The sequence below is a fragment of the Microcebus murinus genome, chromosome 8 (genome assembly GCF_040939455.1).
Source record: "Microcebus murinus isolate Inina chromosome 8, M.murinus_Inina_mat1.0, whole genome shotgun sequence".
In the NCBI taxonomy this organism is placed as follows: Eukaryota; Metazoa; Chordata; class Mammalia; order Primates; family Cheirogaleidae; genus Microcebus; species Microcebus murinus.
In genome coordinates this window covers 34,008,432-34,030,948 of record NC_134111.1, presented here as the reverse complement: position 1 = coordinate 34,030,948, position 22,517 = coordinate 34,008,432, and the positions used below count along the sequence as shown (strand labels likewise).

The 22,517-nt window shown below is 38.6% G+C and overlaps 2 protein-coding genes across 24 annotated transcripts in view; one reads left to right on the top strand and one right to left on the bottom strand.

Moving 5' to 3' along the window:
* PRPF40A (pre-mRNA processing factor 40A) overlaps positions 1 to 3,652 on the top strand; it is a 52,707-nt gene extending 49,055 nt beyond the window's left edge. For all 8 annotated transcript variants that reach the window (XM_076005546.1, XM_076005545.1, XM_076005544.1 and 5 more), the window contains 2 exons: positions 1,155 to 1,286; positions 2,595 to 3,652. In XM_076005546.1, coding sequence (XP_075861661.1) covers positions 1,155 to 1,286; positions 2,595 to 2,687 — 225 coding nt within the window. In that variant the 3' untranslated portion in view covers positions 2,688 to 3,652. The remainder of the gene's footprint in view (positions 1 to 1,154; positions 1,287 to 2,594) is intronic.
* A 5,366-nt stretch (positions 3,653 to 9,018) lies between these two features.
* FMNL2 (formin like 2) overlaps positions 9,019 to 22,517 on the bottom strand; it is a 302,649-nt gene continuing 289,150 nt past the window's right edge. For 6 of the 16 annotated variants that reach the window (XM_020288450.2, XM_020288455.2, XM_020288457.2 and 3 more), the window contains 4 exons: positions 22,404 to 22,505; positions 19,722 to 19,820; positions 18,913 to 19,036; positions 9,019 to 11,092 (listed from right to left, as the gene is read on the bottom strand). In XM_020288450.2, coding sequence (XP_020144039.1) covers positions 10,983 to 11,092; positions 18,913 to 19,036; positions 19,722 to 19,820; positions 22,404 to 22,505 — 435 coding nt within the window. In that variant the 3' untranslated portion in view covers positions 9,019 to 10,982. The other 10 variants (XM_020288451.2, XM_020288458.2, XM_020288462.2 and 7 more) reach the window with 5 other exon arrangements.

The following is a 22,517-nucleotide window of genomic DNA, read 5'->3' as shown; positions in this document are numbered from 1 at the left end:
TCTCTCTAGTCCTGTGCAATCCATTACAGGTCATGTGAGCACCTAAACTTAGAGTTTTAACTTGTTCCCTTAAAATCATTTGGTGAGCTTTAAAAAATATATATACCAGAGTTGGGATTCCCACCTTGGTCTTTGAAATTAATCATCTGGAAAAGAGACTCAAGTGTGTGTGTATTGCAGCTGTTTTTGAGAGCCACAAATTTAAATGTTTAACCACTTCGGTACCAGCGTCGATAGCCACAGATGAACGCGCATAGCGACTTTAGCCGACAGCCATGATATGGCTTTTCTAATTTTTCATTTATCAAAATAAAATTATGAACATCTAAAAATAATTAATGAAAACATATATGTATATGTTACCTATTCTGATTTACATTATAAGTAAAGCTGCCTGTAAAGTAAAACAAGCTTTCAGTGCTTTAAAGCTTTCCTCATCACACAAGAGCAAAATGGATTCGTCGTCAATGCACAGCACAAACTATCGTGCAGACTATGAGTGCCAGCTGTGGGCAAGGTCTTGCATCCGGTGAGTGTGGTACTGAAGTGGTTAAACAACCATTCCTCGACTGTCATAGTTTTTAATCTTAAGTATACAATTAGGGTCACCTAAGTTGTTTTGTCAAAATGTAAGGTCCTGAGTGCCACCACCAAGCTGTTTAATTGGAAATTTTTTTCATGCTGTTCACTTGTATTTATGCATATATAAACAAGAACCATTTATTTAAGCATTACCATTACATTTTAAATAATTCCTGCTTTTCAATTTTAATATACAGCTGTCACCAGTATATGTGATAAAGCTAACAGAAGCATTCTGTATATATATATATATGAATAAACCAGTATTGGGTAAAAAATGTAATGTCTATTTACATAATATATATAACCTATCTGAAGTGGTAGTGAGACTCTTTTCATACTATTTTAGCCTATCAGAATGTCATTCTTCCCAAGGGAAAGACTGCCCTCTCCTATGACTCTCAGGGAAATCTTAGAATGGCAAAATATAATTTGAATTGTTAACCTCAAGGATTCTAAGAACACATAACCTGTTATATGTGATGTTCTTAAATATTGGCTATATAAGGGCTTTTTAAAAACAGAATGATGTCTTCATCAAAATGCTAACATGGTATTTTTTATTTATATAGGACTCTCCAGAATCAGATGCTGAGCGAGAGAAGGATAAAAAAGAGAAAGACCGGGAGAGTGAAAAAGACAGAACTAGACAAAGATCAGAATCAAAACACAAATCACCTAAGAAAAAGACTGGAAAGGATTCTGTAAGTATTAGAATTGTTTCATACCTGTATTCTCAAAATACAAAATGGACACTGTGATTAAATCATGATGGTGTTTAAAGAATAGATTTATTTCAGGTTGGTTACCATTAAAAAAAACAATGAAAATTCAGTTTATGCAAAATAGTTTTGTTATGCAAATCATGAATGGCCCTTGATTTGAGTCTCCCAAATTTTATAGTCCTTCAAAAAAATAATACAGCATTCTATAACAGTAGTTTTAACTAAGAAAGGATATGGTCTTCTGCTTTGTACATTCTCACTAAGAAGTGCCACTAAACCTTTTCAACCTAATTTTCAATTTTTTTTTTTTTTTTAAGGAATATAAAATATAAAAGATGCAGATCAGGGGTTTTCCAGATATCCACAGTTGTCATTGTTACTAAATCCAGTTTCAAAAGAGTAGTTCCAGTAACTTTTAGAAATACTGGTTGGGGGTACGGGTGAGGGCACTTGAATAGGAGGGGAAAATATTGTATGATCAAATTACAGAATTAGCCTTTAGTTTTTCAAATATATGTATATATGAATAACATAGTCCAATAACACAAATGGTGTGTGTTTAGCAAGGATAAATGCCTATGAAGTCTCAGCAGAGAGCTTTATCTGTGTAGAGAAGCCCTGACCCTACTTCTGGATATTCTAGTTCATTTGACATAGGATGGATTTTTTTTTTTTTTAAACAGCTGCAACAGGTAAGTCTGAGTCATCATTGGTGAAGAATAAATGCCTCCTCTATACTTTTTAGCAACCTTACAGTAGGTTAAATGAAATCCCCAAAGTGTGATGGAGACTGGGTAAACTGTCTACTTTTCCAAGTTTATATCTCACAGATAATGAATGCAGCATTATTTTTGTTTGGTTTTTCAGCTTAAATCTTGTATTTATTTGGGCACAAGAAATCAGTATGTTTAAAATACAGTACTTACAGAACCACCTAGAATCTGCAAAATTAGCAAGGAATATTTAGGAAATGAACACCTGGCTTCCAGTGTTTCATATTCAGTTATGTAAAAGGCAGGCAAAGAAACCCGGTGTGTACCATTTCTCACTGGTTTACATATTAATGTCAACTGAAAATAGCACCATATAGTAGTCTCATTCTAATTTTTTTCTCTAATAAAACCAAGGACTGCTTAATCGGCAACCCCTTGAAGGGCTTTTGGCAAAGGGTCATTCTTTAAAACCTGTGAAATGTGTTTCTTTGGAAGAGAGAATCCATATAGAGTCATTACTTCTTAACCTTCTGAGTACTGATAGCAACTGTAATTGTAATCAATGTCTTTTCAGGGTAATTGGGATACTTCTGGCAGTGAACTGAGTGAAGGGGAATTGGAAAAACGCAGAAGAACCCTTTTGGAGCAACTGGATGATGATCAATAAATTATACCAAATATATGTTTACAGTATGATTTAAAGTCTAATTCAGACCAGGGACTCTATTTTAAGTTCAACTGAAATAACACTGGGTTTTAATTATATCACAAAAAAAGTGCATTTAAGTATTGTTATTGTGGGACTTTATAAAAGCAAAGGAAGTTGAAAATAACTTTTGATTCTGTATCAAGAATCATATTTTCATACGGTCATAACTGTCTTTCTGTGACCCTTTCATAGGGCACTGCAGGATGGATTAAAGGTGGCAATTTACTGATAACTGCAGATGTCTCTACTTTGTTCTACAGTCTAAGTCATGAGGTGATTCAATTTACTTTATAGGAGTTGGATTTTGAAGATATAATGAAAAATTTTTGGTAATATAGTAGTACAAAAAAAGCACCAGCAACTGATACAACTGCTTTTTTGTGCACTACCCAACTGGTTAAAGCCAATGTGATCTTTTATGGTGACTCCTAACAAGTAGGCATTTTTGATGGAAACTTGGTAGACCCTTAACTATAGTGGTGCTAAGAAGCACTACTGTAATAAAGCCACCATTATTTTTTATGAAACATCTAAATACATTTTTAAAAGGCTATTATGAGGGCATTATTTTGAGCATCTATTTTGAGGTAATGTTTAAAAAAGTTAACATCAAATCAAATTGTAAATTAGTTTAAATATATTGCCTTAAGGACCTACTAAAGAATGTGCCACCAGACTTTAAGTGATAGTTGCAATATCCTTGTCTAAAAAAAAAAAAAAAAAATCAATGTTGACTTAAACATTTTCTTTAACAGTTGTCTTTTTTTTAATCCAGTCTTTCTCTTGCTTTTTTTTCCATTGAGGGAGTCTTTTACCTTCCCTACTCACTGAGAAGTATTGACTTCGTGGTACACATTCTGAAGCATTTCTGATTTGAATATTTTTGTACATTTTTATCAATTATTAAACCTTCTCTTCTAGTGTGTACTAGTATTTATTTCTACATAAACTGCTCAGCTGTAAAGAAATTGTATGATGATTTTAAATATACTAAATCACTGAAATTTTGCTTCATCTTACCCACATAGCTAATTTACTTTCCTTTTTTAATATTTAAGAATGTTATAAGTCAATGCATCTGAGGTCCCTAGATTTGTTTTTCCTCTATGAATTACCTACAGAATATCTTAGAAAGCTAATGGTTTGAAAATACCCTTCACATGCTAACTTTTGAAGGTTGGTAATGTAATTTATATTATTTTCCTTCAGTGCAGGAAATTTTTTTTAAGTAAATAAGTAAACTTAGCATATAGTCTTTGGTATTATCTTTGTTATTTTAATTTGGACACTTTGAGAAATCCTATTTCAAGTTGGGATTTAGAAGAACAAAATGTTTTTCCCTTTCCATTCTAATGAGTTTGAACATGGGTCTGACCACAATGACATTTTCCCATTCTGCCCCCTGTGTTTGAATTAAATCTAGTGTCCACTGTTAAAAAGGCCCAAAAATTGAGGGGGAATTTGTTTCTAAATTTCTGTCTGCCAAGTCATTTTTCTGCTATAAAATATGACTTTGTAGAAAGAATTATTATCTTTGAGAAAATGTAAAATAATCAATAATTGCTTGCTTGAAATTAGTCTCCTATTGTATATTAGTGTCAAAACACATAACTTTAGCAACAGGGAGTCGTTTAGATTTAATTTTCAGAGGCCCCATTGTAATGATAGTTAATATTGCTAATCATGTCAAACACTTGACATAGTGAAAAGATCTTTAAAATATGCATTTGACATTGGCAGATATACTAATGATGTTTCACAAGAAAATTTAGAATCTGTAAAACATTGTTTTAATTACTTCCAGGAATGATTTTTAAGGTACATCTTTAAAGTTTTGATTTTTCTATTTAAATAAAAAGCTATCGATGTGTTTTAGCATGTCCTCAAAATAGATTCTGTATTTCTTATAGAGATGATCTTATTACAACCTCAAATTCCTATAAGATAAATTCAAATTCCCCTGAAAATTATTTGATCTAAAAACCACTAAAGTAGTGAACAAATTGCAACCCAAAATGCAACATCTTTGCTATAAAAGATGTAATTGAAATGACTTATTCTTTTGTCTGCCTTTGAGGATCCCATCACATGGGATTTGCCAAAAAGATCCTTTACAGTCTAAAGGCACAGGTAATGAGAACATTTTGTTTAAAAATTATGTGAATATTTTCAAAAACTTTAGTAAAAACTGAAATGTCTTAGAATTTTGTTTCTGTTAGAGTTGAACACATGTTATAACAGGAAAGTATGTTTATTTTCAGATAAAGGTAATTTATACTTTTTAGTAAAGCCTCAAAGTGTTGAGGGTTTATCTTCCCTCAGTATCATGAATACTAATGAATTATTGGATCAAATTCACCAATAGCATTTAATATCATACATAGTCAAAATTGGAACCTTAAATATTTCATGTTTTTATTTTCTCCCAGTCCATAATTTTTATGTGGGGAAAACTGAATTTGTATTTAAAGTTAGATAATTTAGCCATTCAGGTATGAAGTATGTACTCATCCTTAGTGAATTCAGATGATGTAATGCTTTTAAATAAAAGCAGTGGCCCCATCACATTTTTTCAACATAATAGCTGGCATTTCATTATCATTACCTAGAGTAGCTTCAGCATATCAATAATTCATATTTTTCAGCATATAAGAATACCTTTTATGTGTCCCAGTAAATTTGATGATTAATCACAGTATTTCATCTTTTGACTTTTACTTAATAGAGCCTCACTTCATATAACTATAAAATGAAAAAGGATTGTTCTAGAGTAAGGCAGACTGTTCATAGTGGTGGGGTGAAGAAGCTACAAACTCCTGAAATAGCTTTTGTGTGCATTTTTCTGGAATATTTCTATAGTTTTAAGCTATATAATGCATAGCTTTTATTCATTTGTAAACTTTAATTATCAATATATGGTTTAAGAACATTTGCCTAAATGCTCCTGGTTTTCTTCCAGTGCTAACAGTCAGCTAAGTGCTGGCTAGGCAGCCACTGTTGTTGCTATTTTTTTGTCCAGAAAATGGTAACCCCTTTATATAAAGATTTCTTTTAAAGCTTAGATGCTATGTAAGAGAGAACTGTTTCTAATTGAATGGTACACAAGGAAGAGTGATGAATATCTTTTTTTAATAGGATTTTAAGTATATTATGTAATTTAAACATAAATTATAAAACTAAAGAACTTCAGCTTTTAAAACATTTCTAAATAAAATGAAGTAAAGTATATTAATTCTTTTTATCTCAAATCTGGGACTTTTTTCTTTTGGAGATGTATCTGTCAGTACTAGGTAGATTTTAATTCAACTATCCTACATTCTCTAGGTAAAACCACTCATTTTACATAAAGGAAAAGCAAAATGTCACAAGTTATTTTCCTGGAACTGTATTCTATGAGGCTTATAATAATAGGCTTATCATATTCTGTGCTTCTGATAGCATGTACCAGTCTAATAATTCTTACCTCCTTATTCTTACCTTGCTCTCAAGTTTTCCAATTTTTTTGTCTTAAATGGTGACCATGTAAGTTCCTTGGTGGCAGGGATTTGTTGCATTCACTGTTGTAAATATATCCTTGTGAAAACAGACAGTGCCCAACACATAGTAGGCACTTAATAAATGTAAAATATCAGTTGGCACATGTGCTCATCCAGCACTCAGGGTACCATAATCTATATTAAAGGGCTTGAAAAGGCATTGCAATAAACCATACTAACACACCACTAAAGCCACCCACAGTCATAATAGAAATGCACCTAAAATAAGGTCTAGTGACCTTAACTGTTACTTTAGGAATGAATGTCCAAGAGCTTGTTAGTGAAAACATACAATTTAAATTCTAAGTTGAAAAATAATCATTTGGGGCTATTGTAAATAGAGGTGAATCATGACATGGCAGCTGCTCAGTTTATTGGAACTGACTTGAAGGTGAGGTGAGAAGTGAGATGATTTTGCTCCAGTTAGCCACACATTCTTGCTAGCCCTCCATTTTAGTTTGCCTACCTGGATTAAGTTTCTTAACTATAGTAGAGGCTCTATTTTTTAAACTTGCCACATAAAGACTATCAAAACTGCTTTAGTGATTCTGTTAGTGATTGGTAATTGAATTTTAATTACCCTGGGTGTGAAGTCCATGTCAACTGGCTAATCCTCCCCAACTCCAGTCACAGACTGTGAAACAGTGAGTGGCTGGCAAATCAGATCCAATTCAAACTAAGCCATTTCCTTATGCTATTCCTTAGGGTATATAAATGTGTTACTTATAAACATTTTTTTGGTCCTGCCTGCAAACTTTTTGGTAGGTAGTGGTCTTCTTGCCTACCTCTACACAGCCGAACCGAGGACTTGTTCTGAAAGGTGAGTAATAGAGGGAACAAGGTTTCTATTTTCTGTGTTTTGTAATTACCAGATTTTCACCTCTGTTAATATGTTGTTCTGATGTAAAGAACCTGATAGTTTCATAAAATTGGACCTTTTGTAAATAAATATAATTTATTAGAAAAAAGGCATCTTTTACTGAATAAGTTGGGTTTGTGTCAACTTTTTCCTGTAAGCACTCCTCATAGGCAGTAATTTTCTGTGCTGTGAGTTGCTAGATGCTCACATTCTATTTTCTCAGTGTAATTTTTGCTTTTCTTGATAAAATGTTAGACCAAAAATGTCTATCCACACTTTATTTGTGCATTTGTTTCTTGTTTCAAATTTTTTCATGGGAAGAGATGGGATATTACTTTAAAAAGAAATGGAAAACAGATTCTTTTGTATGAACTGTGCTGATAAACTCATCTTTGCAGACATTTCTGATAATAAAAATTAAGTATATTAGGGCAAAGAATTTTATATCAAGTATTAAGATTAATAGTTAAGTCAATTATAAAGCTGGTATTATAAAAGTATATCTCCCAGTGTAAATTCAGGTAATTCTACAGAAAAAATTCCAGTATTTTGAGCCAAAGCAGAGTCTGATGGGGATCAAGTCCCATTCTATGTCAAAGCAGACTTGAGTCAGGAGGGTTACTTGGACTTTGCAGTGACTTATTAGAGTTAGAGGATGGGGAGTGGGGAACTAAGGGTACTTAATTGCAATTCAGAGTCATTGATAAACATCTTTTAAAAAGCAAATGTGGCCTGGCATGGAGGCTTATACCTGTAATCTCAGCACTTTGGGAGGCTGAGGTATGGGCATTGCTTGAGGCCAGGAGTTTGAGACCAGCAAGGGCAACATAATGAAACCCTTTCTCTACAAAAAATTTTTAAAATTAGCCTGGTGTAGTGGTACACACCTGTAGTCCCAGCTACTCAGAAAGCTGAGATGGAAGGTTACAATGAGCTATGACTGGTGGCACCACTCCACTCTAGCGTGGGGTATAGAGCCAGACCCTGTCTCAAAACAAGAAAACCCAAAATGACTGCTACTGGTAAATAATGCCCTGAGCCTAACTATCTTACTATTAGGCACTTGGTCTAAAACTAGAGATTCTAAGTGCAGAATTAAACTTTTCCTCACTTTTATAAAGCTTCAAATATATAACTGGTGTAGCACAAAGTGCACTAAATTGGGAACAAAGACCTAAGGCTTATACATGCTCTTTCACCTACTAGATTGGTGACCCTGGGCAAGTCGCTTAATTTTGCTATGTCATTTTCGTAGTATGCACAATAGTGTTAACAATGACTACCTCACAGCCTTGTTGTGAGGAGTAATGTGAAGATGATTGCATATAAACAGCCAACTGTGAGAAATGTAAAAGCATGCCATGGTAGTTGTGACAATTAAGTTTTTTTAAGATAATTGAAGAGTTTTCTAAAATTATAATTTCTCATTTCCATGAGAATATACTAAATGTTAAACTTTTCAGATGACTTGGTGTTATCATTAAAAATATCACTGTATGTGTGCAGTGAGGGCCAGACTGCTTGTGTGTACCTTGCCAAACTGTATGATTGTCAGGTACAGGATTACCTCTGCGTAGTTCACACATAACCTATTTATATTTGCACAACACCCTGATTAAAACACATTTTAGGGGTGGCATCTTGCCATGTGAGTGCTATTTCTCTGGAAACAATATATTTATAAAGATGATTTTGTAGATGTATTCCTCACTACCAAAATCTATTTTGTTCCTATGTTCCATACAGCAAGCAGTCAAAAGTTTATATATAGAGAGATTCTTGTTCAGTTTTACAAAATGCATTTGGATTCTGAGATAAAACAGCAAGACATACTTGTTTCTAGTAGATAAAACCCCTAAAATATACCATTGAAAAATACACATATTATAGAATAGTAGTGTAAATAGTTTTTATTTGCTCATATGCCGTGAAAAGACCAGAAAAGTAACATGAATTGCTTTTATAAAACATTTCTAATATTGCTAAGAAGCAGGCCCATTAATAGACAAACAGAAAAGAACATGCCAACATTATTGTCTCTTTGTAGAATAATAAATAGGCAATTATTTTAACATATGCACGTCAGCATTGAGTTTTGGAAAACAGCTGCTTTATGGTAAAGGTCCAACTATTTGTGTTACGTGTTATGGTCAAATTGGTATCTTCAGCAAAATGAATGTTAAGTCAACAGAAAGACAAAATCTTGGCACATTCTTTTTAAATTACACATTTATGGAAGTACGCCTCCAGGTGGCAGTTTTAAAGTAATCTTTCTGTAAATATGCTAAAGTGAAGTGTGGTAACTGATCCCTAACCTGTCCTTGTAGTTAAATATATTTAAAAAAAAAAAAAAAAACCTATAAGTTAAAATAACATTCAGATTGTATAGCATAGGCTGATGCATTTTTAAACAATATTTACAATATTACCTAGAGGCTTAGGTGGGAATTAAAGAGAAGTGTAAAAACCATAAAAAACTGCACCAATTTCATAGCAAAATATCTGTACATTTAAAAAGATCATATAACTACACATTATCCAAGGAAAAGGGACCTTCACCAAGGGGTTCACACAGAAGCACAACATAAAATAGGAAATTCAGTGGTTAAATACTATACAATAAACTTTACAATTAATATACTGATGTAAGATACCAAGAAGGTAAGCCAAAAGCAGAATGTATATTATGGAAAGTACAAATTTAGCTTCAGTCCAGTTTTTGACTTTGGAATGGATCAAGTGCCCTGCTAGAGAGGAAGGAAAAATAGTGGCTTAAGTGGCCATTTAGTCTCATTGCATATTATTTAAGTATATAATATCATTGTTAACATTTTTCAGTGACTTTATTGCAATTCCCTATAAGTAATCTGGGAAATGCAGGAATAATTTAGCTGTGGTACATGATACCAAATGTATCTTCTCCAATTTAGAAAAGGAAAAAAGAAATGAAAAACCCTGCGATTGTCAGAGGAGAATAAGGCCAGGTTCCTAACACTACTGTGCTAGCAGATGTAACCTTGAATACTTGTAGAACTAGAAAACTTCTCCCTGGCTAGCAAGGCACCAATTTCTATTATCAGGATCAACCTATAATGGTCCTCAGAAATCCTAATACTGATCACTGAGATGTTAATCTTAGTGCTAATAAATATATCTGCATTAAAAAGCTGCCTTAAGCTGAAGAACATAGTACTGCAAAATAAGTCTTATACAACATTTTATGCCATCATATCCTTGCATTCATACTGGTGAACCTCTCTCACAGAGCATCCTTCCCTAGCACAGAAGAAGTAGAATGTGAAACTAGAAACAAAGAGTTTTGAGTGACTTGTGCCACTGCAGTTGCATCCTGTTTGCACTTTGCTAGAGCTTGGTTATGGACCAAAGGAGTTTATTATGTGACTTTTCCCTTCTTCCATGTTGCAAGTCTTTAGAAACACAAAGGTAAGGTGATGGATATGGCTGAAACAAAATAAATTCTGATGCATCCATGTTATTTACAACTTACTGGGAAATCAGGGTGGGCCATCATGGGATAATCACAATGGCAAGTAATGGATTTAATGTGAAATTTACATTTTGGTTAAGAAAAAAATAACATACTGGTGTGTAAAAAGATACCTAATCAAATCAAATCCTATTGCTTTGATTAATCTGAGCAGGTACTTCCATTTTTAGGCACTTGTTAACATGGGTTGAAAGAAGAGCCCATCATTTTTAAATTCCTATGTGTTTACTAATTCTGAGTCCTTCAGAATATTTTATGTGTTCAAGGCTGCAGTTAAATGATAGCACATAAAGTTCACGTGGGCAGTTTAGTTCACGAACACCCTCTATTCATGCAGGCAGGTCTTGGGTTCACATCGTTATTTCCGCGCCATTAACAGAACGCAAGTTCTGATCATCAAAGCGCCGCCTGACACTTCTCCTCACCGCATCGGCTCGTCGGTATGGTTGGTTTCTAAGATCTGTAAAGAGGAGAGCTCCAATGAGAGAATAGCAACCTTTAATATCATGTGTCCAAGCAAGACAGGCCAGCTGGCAGCCAGTCAAAGCAGCTGTGTAGAAGAGTCAGCTAATGGGCCCTTCAAACTCATCAAGCATTGAATCAAAGACATGTACATTTGCCTTCCATATTTATAATCAAACAAAATGTGACATACTACTGCTAGGATTCTGGGACTTAAAGAGAGAAAGATACATAGATTATTTTTGTCACTGGCCAGAGAGTCTAGCTGATATCTTATTTTGAATTTTTTTTTGTCAATTGGAAGCAGCTATGGATTGTTTATTGTCTTTTCTAGAAGCCCAAATATCAGCAATAATTGCAATAAGTTTTAAACTACAAAACTAATAAAACAGACTGCCCTGTCCTGTCTTATCCTTGAAGTTTTATTTTTTTTTTTTATTTTTTTTTTTTTGAGACAGAGTCTCACTTTGTTGCCCAGGCTAGAGTGAGTGCCATGGCATCAGGCTAGCTCACAGCAACCTCAAACTCCCGGGCTCAAGCAATCCTGCTGCCTCAGCCTCCCAGGTAGCTGGGACTACAGGCATGTGCCACCATGCCCGGCTAGTTTTTTTCTATATGTATTAGTTGGCCAATTAATTTCTTTCTATTTATAGTAGAGATGGGGTCTCACTCTAGCTCAGGCTGGTTTCGAACTCCTGACCTTGAGTAGAGCAATCCGCCCGCCTCGGCCTCCCAGAGTGCTAGGATTACAGGCGTGAGCCACCGCACCCGGCCATGAAGTTTTAACAAGGAAGGAGCCTCAAGGCTTTTGTTTGCAGATACAGGTTGTTATTTTCATTCCACTATGCTAGCTGAGGTTATTTTTTTATTCTGCAAAGTAGAAACATCATGCTTAAGTAACCATTAAATCTAAAGCAAACCAAGACTCCATTTCCTGAACATTCTTTTCTGCCACATTGCCTAGGCTGAAGAACTTGAACTCCTGGGCTCCAGTGATCCTCCCACCTCAAGCCTCCCAAGTAGCTGGGACTATAGGCATGCACCACTGTACCCAGCTCTACCACCTAATATTTTTTGTTTCATCAACAGGGAGAGGTTGTGTGGGCCCTCCTACATGTCCTAGTTTGTATTGCTGGTGCTAAGCAGAATGCCTGACATTTGGGGGTGGGGAAGCCTTGTTGAATGAATGAATCACTGTATACTGCTTTAAGTAGGCATTGCTCTGTTGGGATGAAGTGGAATAAACAGAGGAACTTTATGTAAGCATTCTAAAATATGAAGGCATGCTTTCTTGGATAGGGCTGGTAGCCCATATCCAGCAGGTAGCCTCCTTTTGATGGAGTCAGGGTATTGTGGGGGAAAAAAAATTAAACAGGCTTTGTACTTTTCCCCCTTGTTTTGTTTGATTACTATGTATTTCCCTTTCATTAACTTAGTATCATTAACTTCTGCTAGGAAACATTCTACTTCTACAAATAACAGAATTAACCCTTTGCACTCACTTTTTTCTCGATTCTTTTATTCTACTTGGGATTTTTTAAATACCCCAGATTTTACAAAGCATGGCAGTAGAATTAAAAACTGGAGTTTCTCTTCATACAAACTTATTTGGATCTTTTTATATTTCAAATTATTGATACATTCAAAGAGTAATTTTAATCTCTATAATTTTTGCTAACCGTGTCGAGTCACACTCAACATCCGAGTGCAAAGGGTTAAACCAGACTGAATCTTTTTTATCCCTTTATCTACTCAGTAAATTGAAAAAGGAGCTGATAGAATGTTTGCTCTACCGTACCCCCATATTTTAAAATACAGTTTCCTGATATTTAAATTTGGTAATTAGCATAAAAAACAGGGTTTCTGGCTTCATTTGAAAAATTGGAAGCTCCAGCAATAAGAGGCCCAAATGGCACAAATAAACTGGAACTGAGACCTATGTTCTCAGGTTCAGCACAGTCCCCACCAGGCCTGTTACCTTCCTGGCTCTTGAAGTACTGGAATCTGTGACCCTGCCCCACTCCTAAATTCAAGGAGGAATAGTTTTATAAGCTCTAATCTTCTCGAGCTCCTTTTTCCTCCCCAGACTGGTAATAGGAGGTCAGAATTCCACTTTTGGCTAAGGATATGTAGTTCTGTGGTTCTTCAGTACTCTGAGTAATTAGTTCTAAAGATCCTAATACTTCAAAGGCTGTAGTTCATCTTCCCTGGCCAGGACCTGCTTTCAATCTCTTCAGCTCAAAATGAGGTTAACTGAATAACTTGAAAGCCAAGAAGGAGGTAAGGGAAAGACAGCCTAGCACTCAAAGCAAGTATCATCAGCAAATAACCCTTGCTCAAGCCATCACACTTGAGAACATAGAAGCAGGCCGAGAAAGAGTCCAACAGAGAGGCTCATGCCTCACATCATTGGAATGTGAGGTACAAAGACTTCTCCCTGGTCAGATTCTCACCAGTATTAACCTCAGCCATAGATTGAAACCATTGATCTGATACAGAGAGAGGAGGAAGCTAAGTAAAAAGTGATGCTTGCCAGCTCTGTGTATCCTCCACCACCGGTGTGCTAGAAGAAATCCTTACCCTCGAGTGAACATTTGGAAATTTAGTGATATTATTCTTCTTTAAGGCTAAACAGAAAAAAAAACAAAAACACAAAATGATGGTTAAGTAAAAATGGGATGAAAATGGAAAGCAACTCAACTTAGTGCTTAACATTCCTGGGCACGTTAGCCAACAAAGGAAGAGTGGGAGGCCATTATTATAAGAAGTGTTAGATAAAACAAGAGATGGATAAGTGCATCTTCCCACCCAGCTCTCTGACTACCCAGTTTCAAGCTGCTTTGAAGATTGGCTCCAGAAACATATCCAGCAGCAAAACTGACAGCAAACATCAGCCAAGCAGATGACAGTTTCTAGCCTGTTAATAAGCACTGGTGGGTAAGTACACTGCAGAGCAGGCAATGACACACCATGTCCTTTGAGATGTTCAGAGGTACAACATACATAACAAGTGCAATTCATAGAATAGGTATGCCACGAAATAAACACATACCCAGTTCCATGTCAATCTCAGCATGAGAGTTGATCAATGGCTGTTTCCAATTAGAGTATGTACTTCCCTTGTCTCTTTTCTAATCAACTAGGCACTGGAGAGAATTTTGTTCCTTATTAGGCATCAAGAACTAAGCCCAGGAAGTTACTTTTTGGGAAAATTTGTGTTTTTTTTATTTTTTTTTTTAATTCTAAGGGCAGTGGCCTCCTCTGATGATAGGTATTTGTTATCAGTGTTTCTGGTGCCACCATCTTGATCAAAGATGCAGGTCCAAATACAATGTCATCACAGAAGAAATATCCTGGGTTTGGCATGGAACAGAGCCACTAATGAAGAGGCAAGAATAAAGATGGTGGGGAGAACTTAGGCCTTTGTTTTCACTTCCTGCCTTACAGCTTGCTCCAACATGGATTGCTGTTCAACTTGGGCATGACACTCAGAGGGAATAGAGGTGACCTGCCCAGGGTAGGGTGCTGTGAGGCTACAGCTTGCCTAAATCAACACATTCAGATTTTCTAGATCAAAAGAGCTCCCTCTATTAAGCTCATATTATGAATTCCATCATACTATGGACTACAGGAGACAGTTAAAGAAAAGAACAGTTTACAGCTGTGTGTAGTTCATCATTCCTTCTATAAATTATCTTGCAACTTTAGAGCACTTTGCGTTCCTGAGCACTTTTGTACAGCAGGTCAATTTACTATCAAAGCATGTTAACTGGGTACAAAGGAAAGGGGTTAATATTAGGTCATTAAATATGAAATGTCCGATTTCTAATCAAAAATGTAGTTTATTATATCTCAAACAAGAAGCAGTACAATTAATCAAAGTATACACCTAAACTATGAACACAGTTTTGTCATCTTAATGGTAGCTTGCTTATGCCAGCAGCGAAGAAGCCTACAGAGCAAGCAAGTGGCGATAAAATCATGAAAGCGTTTTCCACAGCTTGAGAATTGAATATTTTCCCTTGCAAGAAGTGGTCCAAAGCCTGGAAAAAGTGGCAGTTAGTTGGTCTCAAGGTCTGGTGAATATAGTGGATGACAAAGAGTTTCCAAATCCGGCTTCTGTAGTTCGAGCAGCATTGTTTGTGCAACATGCAGTCGAGTGCCGTCTTTGAAGAGGATTGGCCTGTCTCTACTGCCCAACCTTAAGTGCTTAACTGCAAGCATCCTCAAGATGCCTGGTCCAGTTGGTTGTGGTAGACATCCGCTGTAATCAACTGACCAGGTTTCGTGAAGCTGTAGTGGATAATACCGGTGCTGGACCACCAGACACTATTAGCTTTTTTTTTTTAAATAAATATTTGATTTTTGGACTGTGTTTCAACACTTCATATTTTTCCAACCATTGTGCCAAATCCTGTGACTGTCAAAAAGAATCCATTTTTCATCACATGTAACAATACAGTGTAGACCTAAGCACTCGAAGGCCAAGGCAACAGAATCGCTTGAGCTCAGGAGTTCGAGACTAGCTTGAGCAAGAGCGACACCCCATCTCTACTAAAGACGGAAAAATTAGCTGGGTGTGGTGGCACATGCCTGTAGCTACTTGGGAGGCTGAGGCAGGAATATCTCTTGAGCCCAAGAGTTTGAGGTTTCCGTGAGCTATGATACCGTCACTGGACTTTAGCTGGGGTAGCAGAGTGACATCCTGTCTCAAACAAAAAAAAAGTACAGTGTAGAAATGGTTCACCTTTATATTGTGACAGCAAAGAAAGGCAAGCTTCCAGCCAAATTCTCTTCTGATGCTCGTTTAATACATACGGAACCCATCTATCCGGCTTCTTTACCTTGCCGATTTGTTTCAAATGGTCCAATATTGTTGGAATAATAACATCAGACCTTGCTGCTAATTCACATGTAGGTTGAGATGGATTTGCTTCGACTACAGCTTTCAGCTCATCATTATTCACCTTGATCTCAAGATGCCCACATGGCTCATTTTCAAGATTAAGATCACCAGAACCAAACTTCTGAAACCATTGACGTACTGTGCATTCATTAGCCACATCCTTCCCAAACACTTCATTGATATTTCGAGCTGTCTGCACTGCGTTGGTTCCATGACGGAACTCATATTTGAAAATAACACAAATTTTTGACTTCCCATAGTTTCACAAAAATTGCTCTAAAAAAAAAATGTGAAAGATAATCACAAGCCAAAATGTGCGTTTGAAAGACTGAGGATGTACCTTCACAATATGACGATGTACCTTCACAATAAAAATAAAACAAGAAGTGTCAGAGTGAAATGTCAGAGATACCAACTGTCAAACTTAGTACTTCAGGAAATGGGACATTTCATACATAATAACCTAATATATGTAAACCTATTAGAACACAATAAGTGCTCAATAAATGTTAGGTAGACAGTAGTTATTGTTATTAAAGACTATCATTTTGTGTTCAAAGATGTATCTTAAAGACAATCTACTTGGTCCCAATCCTGATTCTCAAAGAAGTACTCTATTTACTATTTTTCAGAAAATTTCTGCAAACAATTCATTAATTCAACTGTTACATACACCCAGACCCGTCACCATAATATGAATACACATGTGTACTGAAAGTGTGAGTGAGGAGTAATGACTGAGATGCAAAAACCATGCAGCACAAGGACAACACAAAACATAACGTGATGGAGATGGCAATTCCATGCTAGAATGGTGATTGGCCCTGATGGACACACAGAGGGTGACATAGAGGTCAAAAAACCTGTAGCAACCTTTTAAGAACGTCAGGTGAGAAAGAGTAATAGTTTAGTAATGGTACTCCTCAGTGAGAACAGGTTCGCAGAAAAACCGAGAGCCACGCTTGGCGGTGCGAGCAGTAAAGGGCACAGTCTTCAGCACTGCATGGAAAACGACAGCCGAACAACACAAACAGAAGAGAGAGAGAGAGAGAGAGAGTAAAAAGCCAAAATCTACTGCATTAGTACATGGTTAGTGCTTTGTTAATCATTCCCAGGGGTGGAGTGGGGGAAAGGGCAGGAAAGGGGAAGGGAATATATACTCAAATTAGTTCATAAAAGTCCAAAAGAGTTCATCTGGGGCTTGGGAGTGGGGCAGAAAATGGAAAATACTCCAAGGAGAATAAAAATTGCCTTATAAGTAGATATTCATTCACCTCCTCTGGTAGATTGATGGTTTAGGTCGGGCAAATAGAAAATGTACGTTCCATTCATTTTATACAGCCAGGTGTCATTGGGATAGAGAACATACTAATGAAAAAGGAACTCCAAGTTCTTAATGTGCAGGGCTGGATGCTTCCCTACCTACAAGTTAATTCTGTGGCACTGAGACCAAGATGTGCTTACCTAGGAAGGAGATCTCTTCCTGGTCTTGCTCAGAGTAGAGTTTCTCCTCCAGTGTGGTGGAGGCAAGGAGAGATGCTAAACAATGGGGGCTTTACCTGGGCTTTATCTGCAAGCCACTGCAGGGTGTACACTGAGATACCAATTGGCACGTGTGTGCACAATGTGTGTGCACCGTGTGTAAAAAACGGCATTTTACCAGCCACTGTCCTACTAACTCAGGACTTACACTGCTTTAATCTGACAAGGGATTTTCTTATTGACTTCCTTTTTAATGTATCTCATCTATCTAATTATCTATTTAATGTTCCTGGGTCTGAGTTGTTGAGAAAAATCTGTGGTTTTGGCAGTTTGGGATCACAATTTATAATGCTAACGAAGCTATAACAAGAAATAAGACATCAAAAGTCTAGAAATTATATTTTTAAAACTGAGGACAATTTGGGGAAAATGTGAATAATGACTAGATATTTAATACTAAGGAACTGTTAGGTTTGGGGAAGTATGATAAAACTGTGGGTGTATTTTTGTTTATAAGAGTCCTTATCTTTTGAAGACACATACTCAAGTATTTATTTCCAAATGAAATTATGTATCTTGGACTGTGCTTCCAAATAATCCCATGGGTTAGGCATGGCGGGGTGGGGGTAGGGCACACATATACAGGATTGGTTATGAATTGATAATCGTTGAAATAGATGAGGGGTACATGGGACTTCATACTGTTCCCCATCTGGAAGTCGATAACATTCATGTGCAACAGACATGAAAGAAAAGTCACTGTTACAAGACGGTGGCTCAAGTTATCATTCTGATCTATAAGAAGATTTACAGAAACCTGGGAGAATTGGTTCAAGGAGAAAGCATTAAGCTAGAATTTAATTGGACAACAACCAAGCTGGGTTAAGCACCATTCTTAGCTAATAGAACCAACAGTCTTCAACCCTGGGCTAGAAGCCTGTTGGCTCATCCCAATGAAAGTACCTCGTGACTTTAGCTACTGTGAATGAGTAAAGAGGATTTTAAAGAGCAGGCATGGACTGTGGTTAGTGCACAGCTCAATGGGTCTTATCCACAGTACTTATTTATTAATCAGGCAAGTGGGTAGGAGTGGCTGTGAGGAGGGAAATGGAACATGATGACAAATTGAAAACAATGGAAAACCATCAGGAGAAGGAGCCCTGTGGAAGCCTACAGGAACTCCAAGTTCTTAATGTGCAGGGCTGGATGCTCAGATATTGAGAAATGGATTTTTCAGAGAGTGTTGGGACAGTATACATGTTACTATAAATATATTTCAAACCCTAGCATGGAGTCTCTCTGCACAATTCTGGATCTGAATAAAGTCAACTTGCCAACCCTGGACAAAAGCAGCTGCAAATCTGCATGCAGCACAGTCCAGGTGAGGCCAGTGGGATCTCCATGGGTCACAGTGAGGAAATATCCTTTACCTGTGATAATATCTTCAATGGCACCATCTTTTCCCTCATATACATGTCTGTTATCTTTAACTTGTCGCCTTCTTAACTCCGCGATTAACTCTTGCTGCTGTCTCTTTGATTTATGGGAAGGAGACTGAAAAGAAAGAAGGGTAGATGTTAGCAGGGCCAGCAACCACTGGGGAGTTTGCGAAAATTCATAACGCGCCTGAGCATTATGTCACTAATAAGCAGCCTTAGCCAAAAACACACACGACACCGTCCCAACATTCTGCTCAAACACAGACAAAGTCAGAAGCTTCTGGGAAGAAAACAGAAACTTTCACAGAAGCACACACAAAACTCCACCTAGCAACAATGGGAAACTGGCAACAAGAGGCAGCTGGGAGGAACCACAGGCTCCTTAAACGCTGGTGCAAAGGATCAGGATGAAGAAAAGTTTAGCTTGTCAGCCTTTTACGATCTTTACCTACGATGCCACCTTCCAGCTATCAAGGCCAGCACCCGTGGGCATCCACACAAAACCTTCTCTGGGTGCTAAGCCTTCTAGTCACTGGGCCCTCTGGTGTGGCCTCTCTGCATATCCAAATAAGATTTAAGTGCCAGTTCTCTATAAACATAGAAATGCTACACATGCCTCATTCCAGCAGGAGCTGAGCAGGGTAATGAATGCACAAATTTCCATTTGCCATGTTTCCACACCAGAGAAGGACAAGGTAAGGGTCCCGACTGAGCGCATCTGGCCGGCTGCCCTGCTTGCCAGAGGCGCCATCAGGCCTCTCCCCACGGGGCGCCCATCACAGGGGCCTGGCACTTCCTACCTTTGGGTCCTGCTGCTCCATCAGAGCCTCTTGCTCCAGGAGTTTTTCCATGAGGGCTTGTTCCTGCTTTTTCCTCAGCTCGTTTTCCTCCTCTGCTTGCTGGGTGAATCAAAAGGACCAAAAGGATTGTGTCACTGGAGATGACAGTAGTTAGGAGTTTTAAGTCATTCTTCAAGAATCCTTAGTGAGTCAGGAATGAGAATGAATGGAAGGCTGAGGAGACCTGCACTTGGCGCCCATGTGTAACACTGATTCTGGGTCTTACTGTCCATCTACTCTTCAAAAGCTGGGAGTTGAGATTTGCCTCATGCAGAAGTCCTCTCCTGACGTCTCTTTCTGCTCGAACTGCCTCTTAGTCTCAGTCCCACATGTCGGAGGAGGGGACCTAGCCTTTTGGCAGCTGTGCTCAGTGATTTTCATGCGAGTTTGTCTCCCTTCCAGAATCTGTCCACCTACCTGCAGCTTCTCTGAAAGCAGATGTAAGATCCCTGTGCTGCTTGCCCATTGCTGGGGGGAACCTCTGTTCCCTTGGCCTCTTGTTTCCTTTAGGGGCCTCACTGCAGTGACACTCTTGGGCTCTCTCCCCATAGCTTACTCCTTCCCAAAGGAGACAGAGGGACTAACTCGTCTGACAAATCCAGGAGAAGACACTGAACAGGCTCGCCTCAGCACAGCCCTCCTGGGCCCTCCCTGAAGTGACTTCTAATTGTCGAGCTGCAAAGTGATGCAAAGTCATCTATCTGATTGTGGGCTGAAGTTCACAATATTACATCCTCCAACCCAGCTTTTATCAGTAATAAAATTTACATCTGGGTCTCTTAAGCTTCACTTTGGTTCATACTTGGGAAGGGAAAAGAGGGACCATGTCCTAAAACCCCAATCTCTACCCACAAAGTCCCCAGGTCAGTGCCAGGAAGGGAGGTCACCCCTCACATTCAGAGCAAGGAAAACATCCTGCGACTGGATGCGGTGGCTCACGCCTGTAATCCTAGCACTCTGGGAGGCCGAGGCAAGCGGACTGCTCGAGGTCAGGAGTTCAAAACCAGCCTGAGCAAGAGCGAGACCCTGTCTCTACTATAAATAGAAAGAAATTAATTGGCCAGCTATTACATATAGAAAAAATTAGCCAGGCATGGTGGCGCATGCCTGTAGTCCCAGCTACTCGGGAGGCTGAGGGAGGAGGATCGCTTGAGCCCAGGAGTTTGAGGTTGCTGTGAGCTAGGCTGACGCCACGGCACTCACTCTAGCCTGGGCAACAAAGTGAGACTCTGTCTCAAAAAAAAAAAAAGGAAAACATCCTGCAAAATCACTGCCTGTCTCAGTGAGTGGCTGAGAAGACCACAGAGAGGAATGACAAGGTGGAAAGGGGAGTGCTGATGGACAGGTTGTGACTGTGACACCCCTCAGACCACCCAGGGCAGCTTCTCTTTTCTTCTGCTCCACACGTCAGGCTTTGTGACCAATCCCACCACTTCCCAGCCCATCTTATCCAATTTTAAAATAGCATGTATTTTCCCTTTTGACTTCAGACTTTCAAGTTTTTATGTTGAGAAATGTGGTCACAGCACATGACGAGCCACTTTAGGCCGTCTCTGAAGCACACAGCACTGCCAGCCAGTGGGCTGTCTGGTGGCCAGCAACATTCTCATGGCTCCCTGTTCTCAGTGTCTCACACGTGGAGTTTGCGCTGTGTTTGTGTTCATCCTCACTGCCACGGACACCTCCCTTCTACTAGCAGCCTGTGACATCTCTGCTCCACTAAGCCACGCTGAGAGAAGACGGCCAAATATTCTGACCTTTGAAGTTTCAGTAAAAGGCCCAAGAATGATTCTCCAAAGCATCGGCCCCTGGTGGTGTTAGGGAAATGTCCCCAGTTTCCAATGGGATTTTTCTCAACAGTGTAGACAACCCTGCCACATCCCTCCTCCCCTCTGCAATAAACACTCCTCCCTCCCCCACCACCGATAACAATCTTATATGTAGACAAGCCTGGATTGTGGGGTTTCCTAGGTGGGCTAAAATCTTCTAACACCCTTTTTGTCTTTTCTCAAAAGACAATTTCCTCTGACCCATGCCTCTTTGGGTCACACGCTTTTTCAAGACCTGGATTATGTCCCTCTGTAAAGGAAGGGCCATTGGTTGATCCAGATAAAGAAATAGAGGGCGACTATCTTTAACAGCATCATCCTACAGGCTACACTAGAGAGATGTTGGTCTCACGGGCCTGCAGGCCTGGGCCAGGACTAACACTCTCCCCGCCCTCAGCTACCACAGGCACCTTTGCACCGCAGCCCAGGGTTCACTTCCACCCGCTAAACAACTCCATGGGAGGCCTGAGTTTTCTAAGTCCTTCCCCTTGCTTGCTTGGGTGAATGGTCAACGGGGCACCAGTGGTCTTGGAGCATCCTGCTTGCCCCATGGGGACAGACAAGAGCTTTTGTTTTCTGGCTGAGGCCCAAGATTGGCTCGGTGGGGAAGGGGCATCCGGCCTGAGGGCCCCAGGAGCTCCCAGCCGCCCCAGGGCCAGAGACCGCTGTCTCAACACAGACCACCCGGATCTGCTACCCAAAGGAGCTAGGTGGCCTCTGCGGAGCAGGTGAGACTCAGACACATTTCAAGGATGGCACCTGCTTGAGAAATAATGACAAGGAGGGCGTTAAAGGACCCTCTCCTCCAATTTACCTTATATGCTTTCACAAACCGGACGAAGACAGGAAAGAAGACGGAGGGTGGCGTTGTCTTGGGGTTTTCTCCAAAATACTTCACGACATCATCAAAGGCATCCTGTGAAGCAGC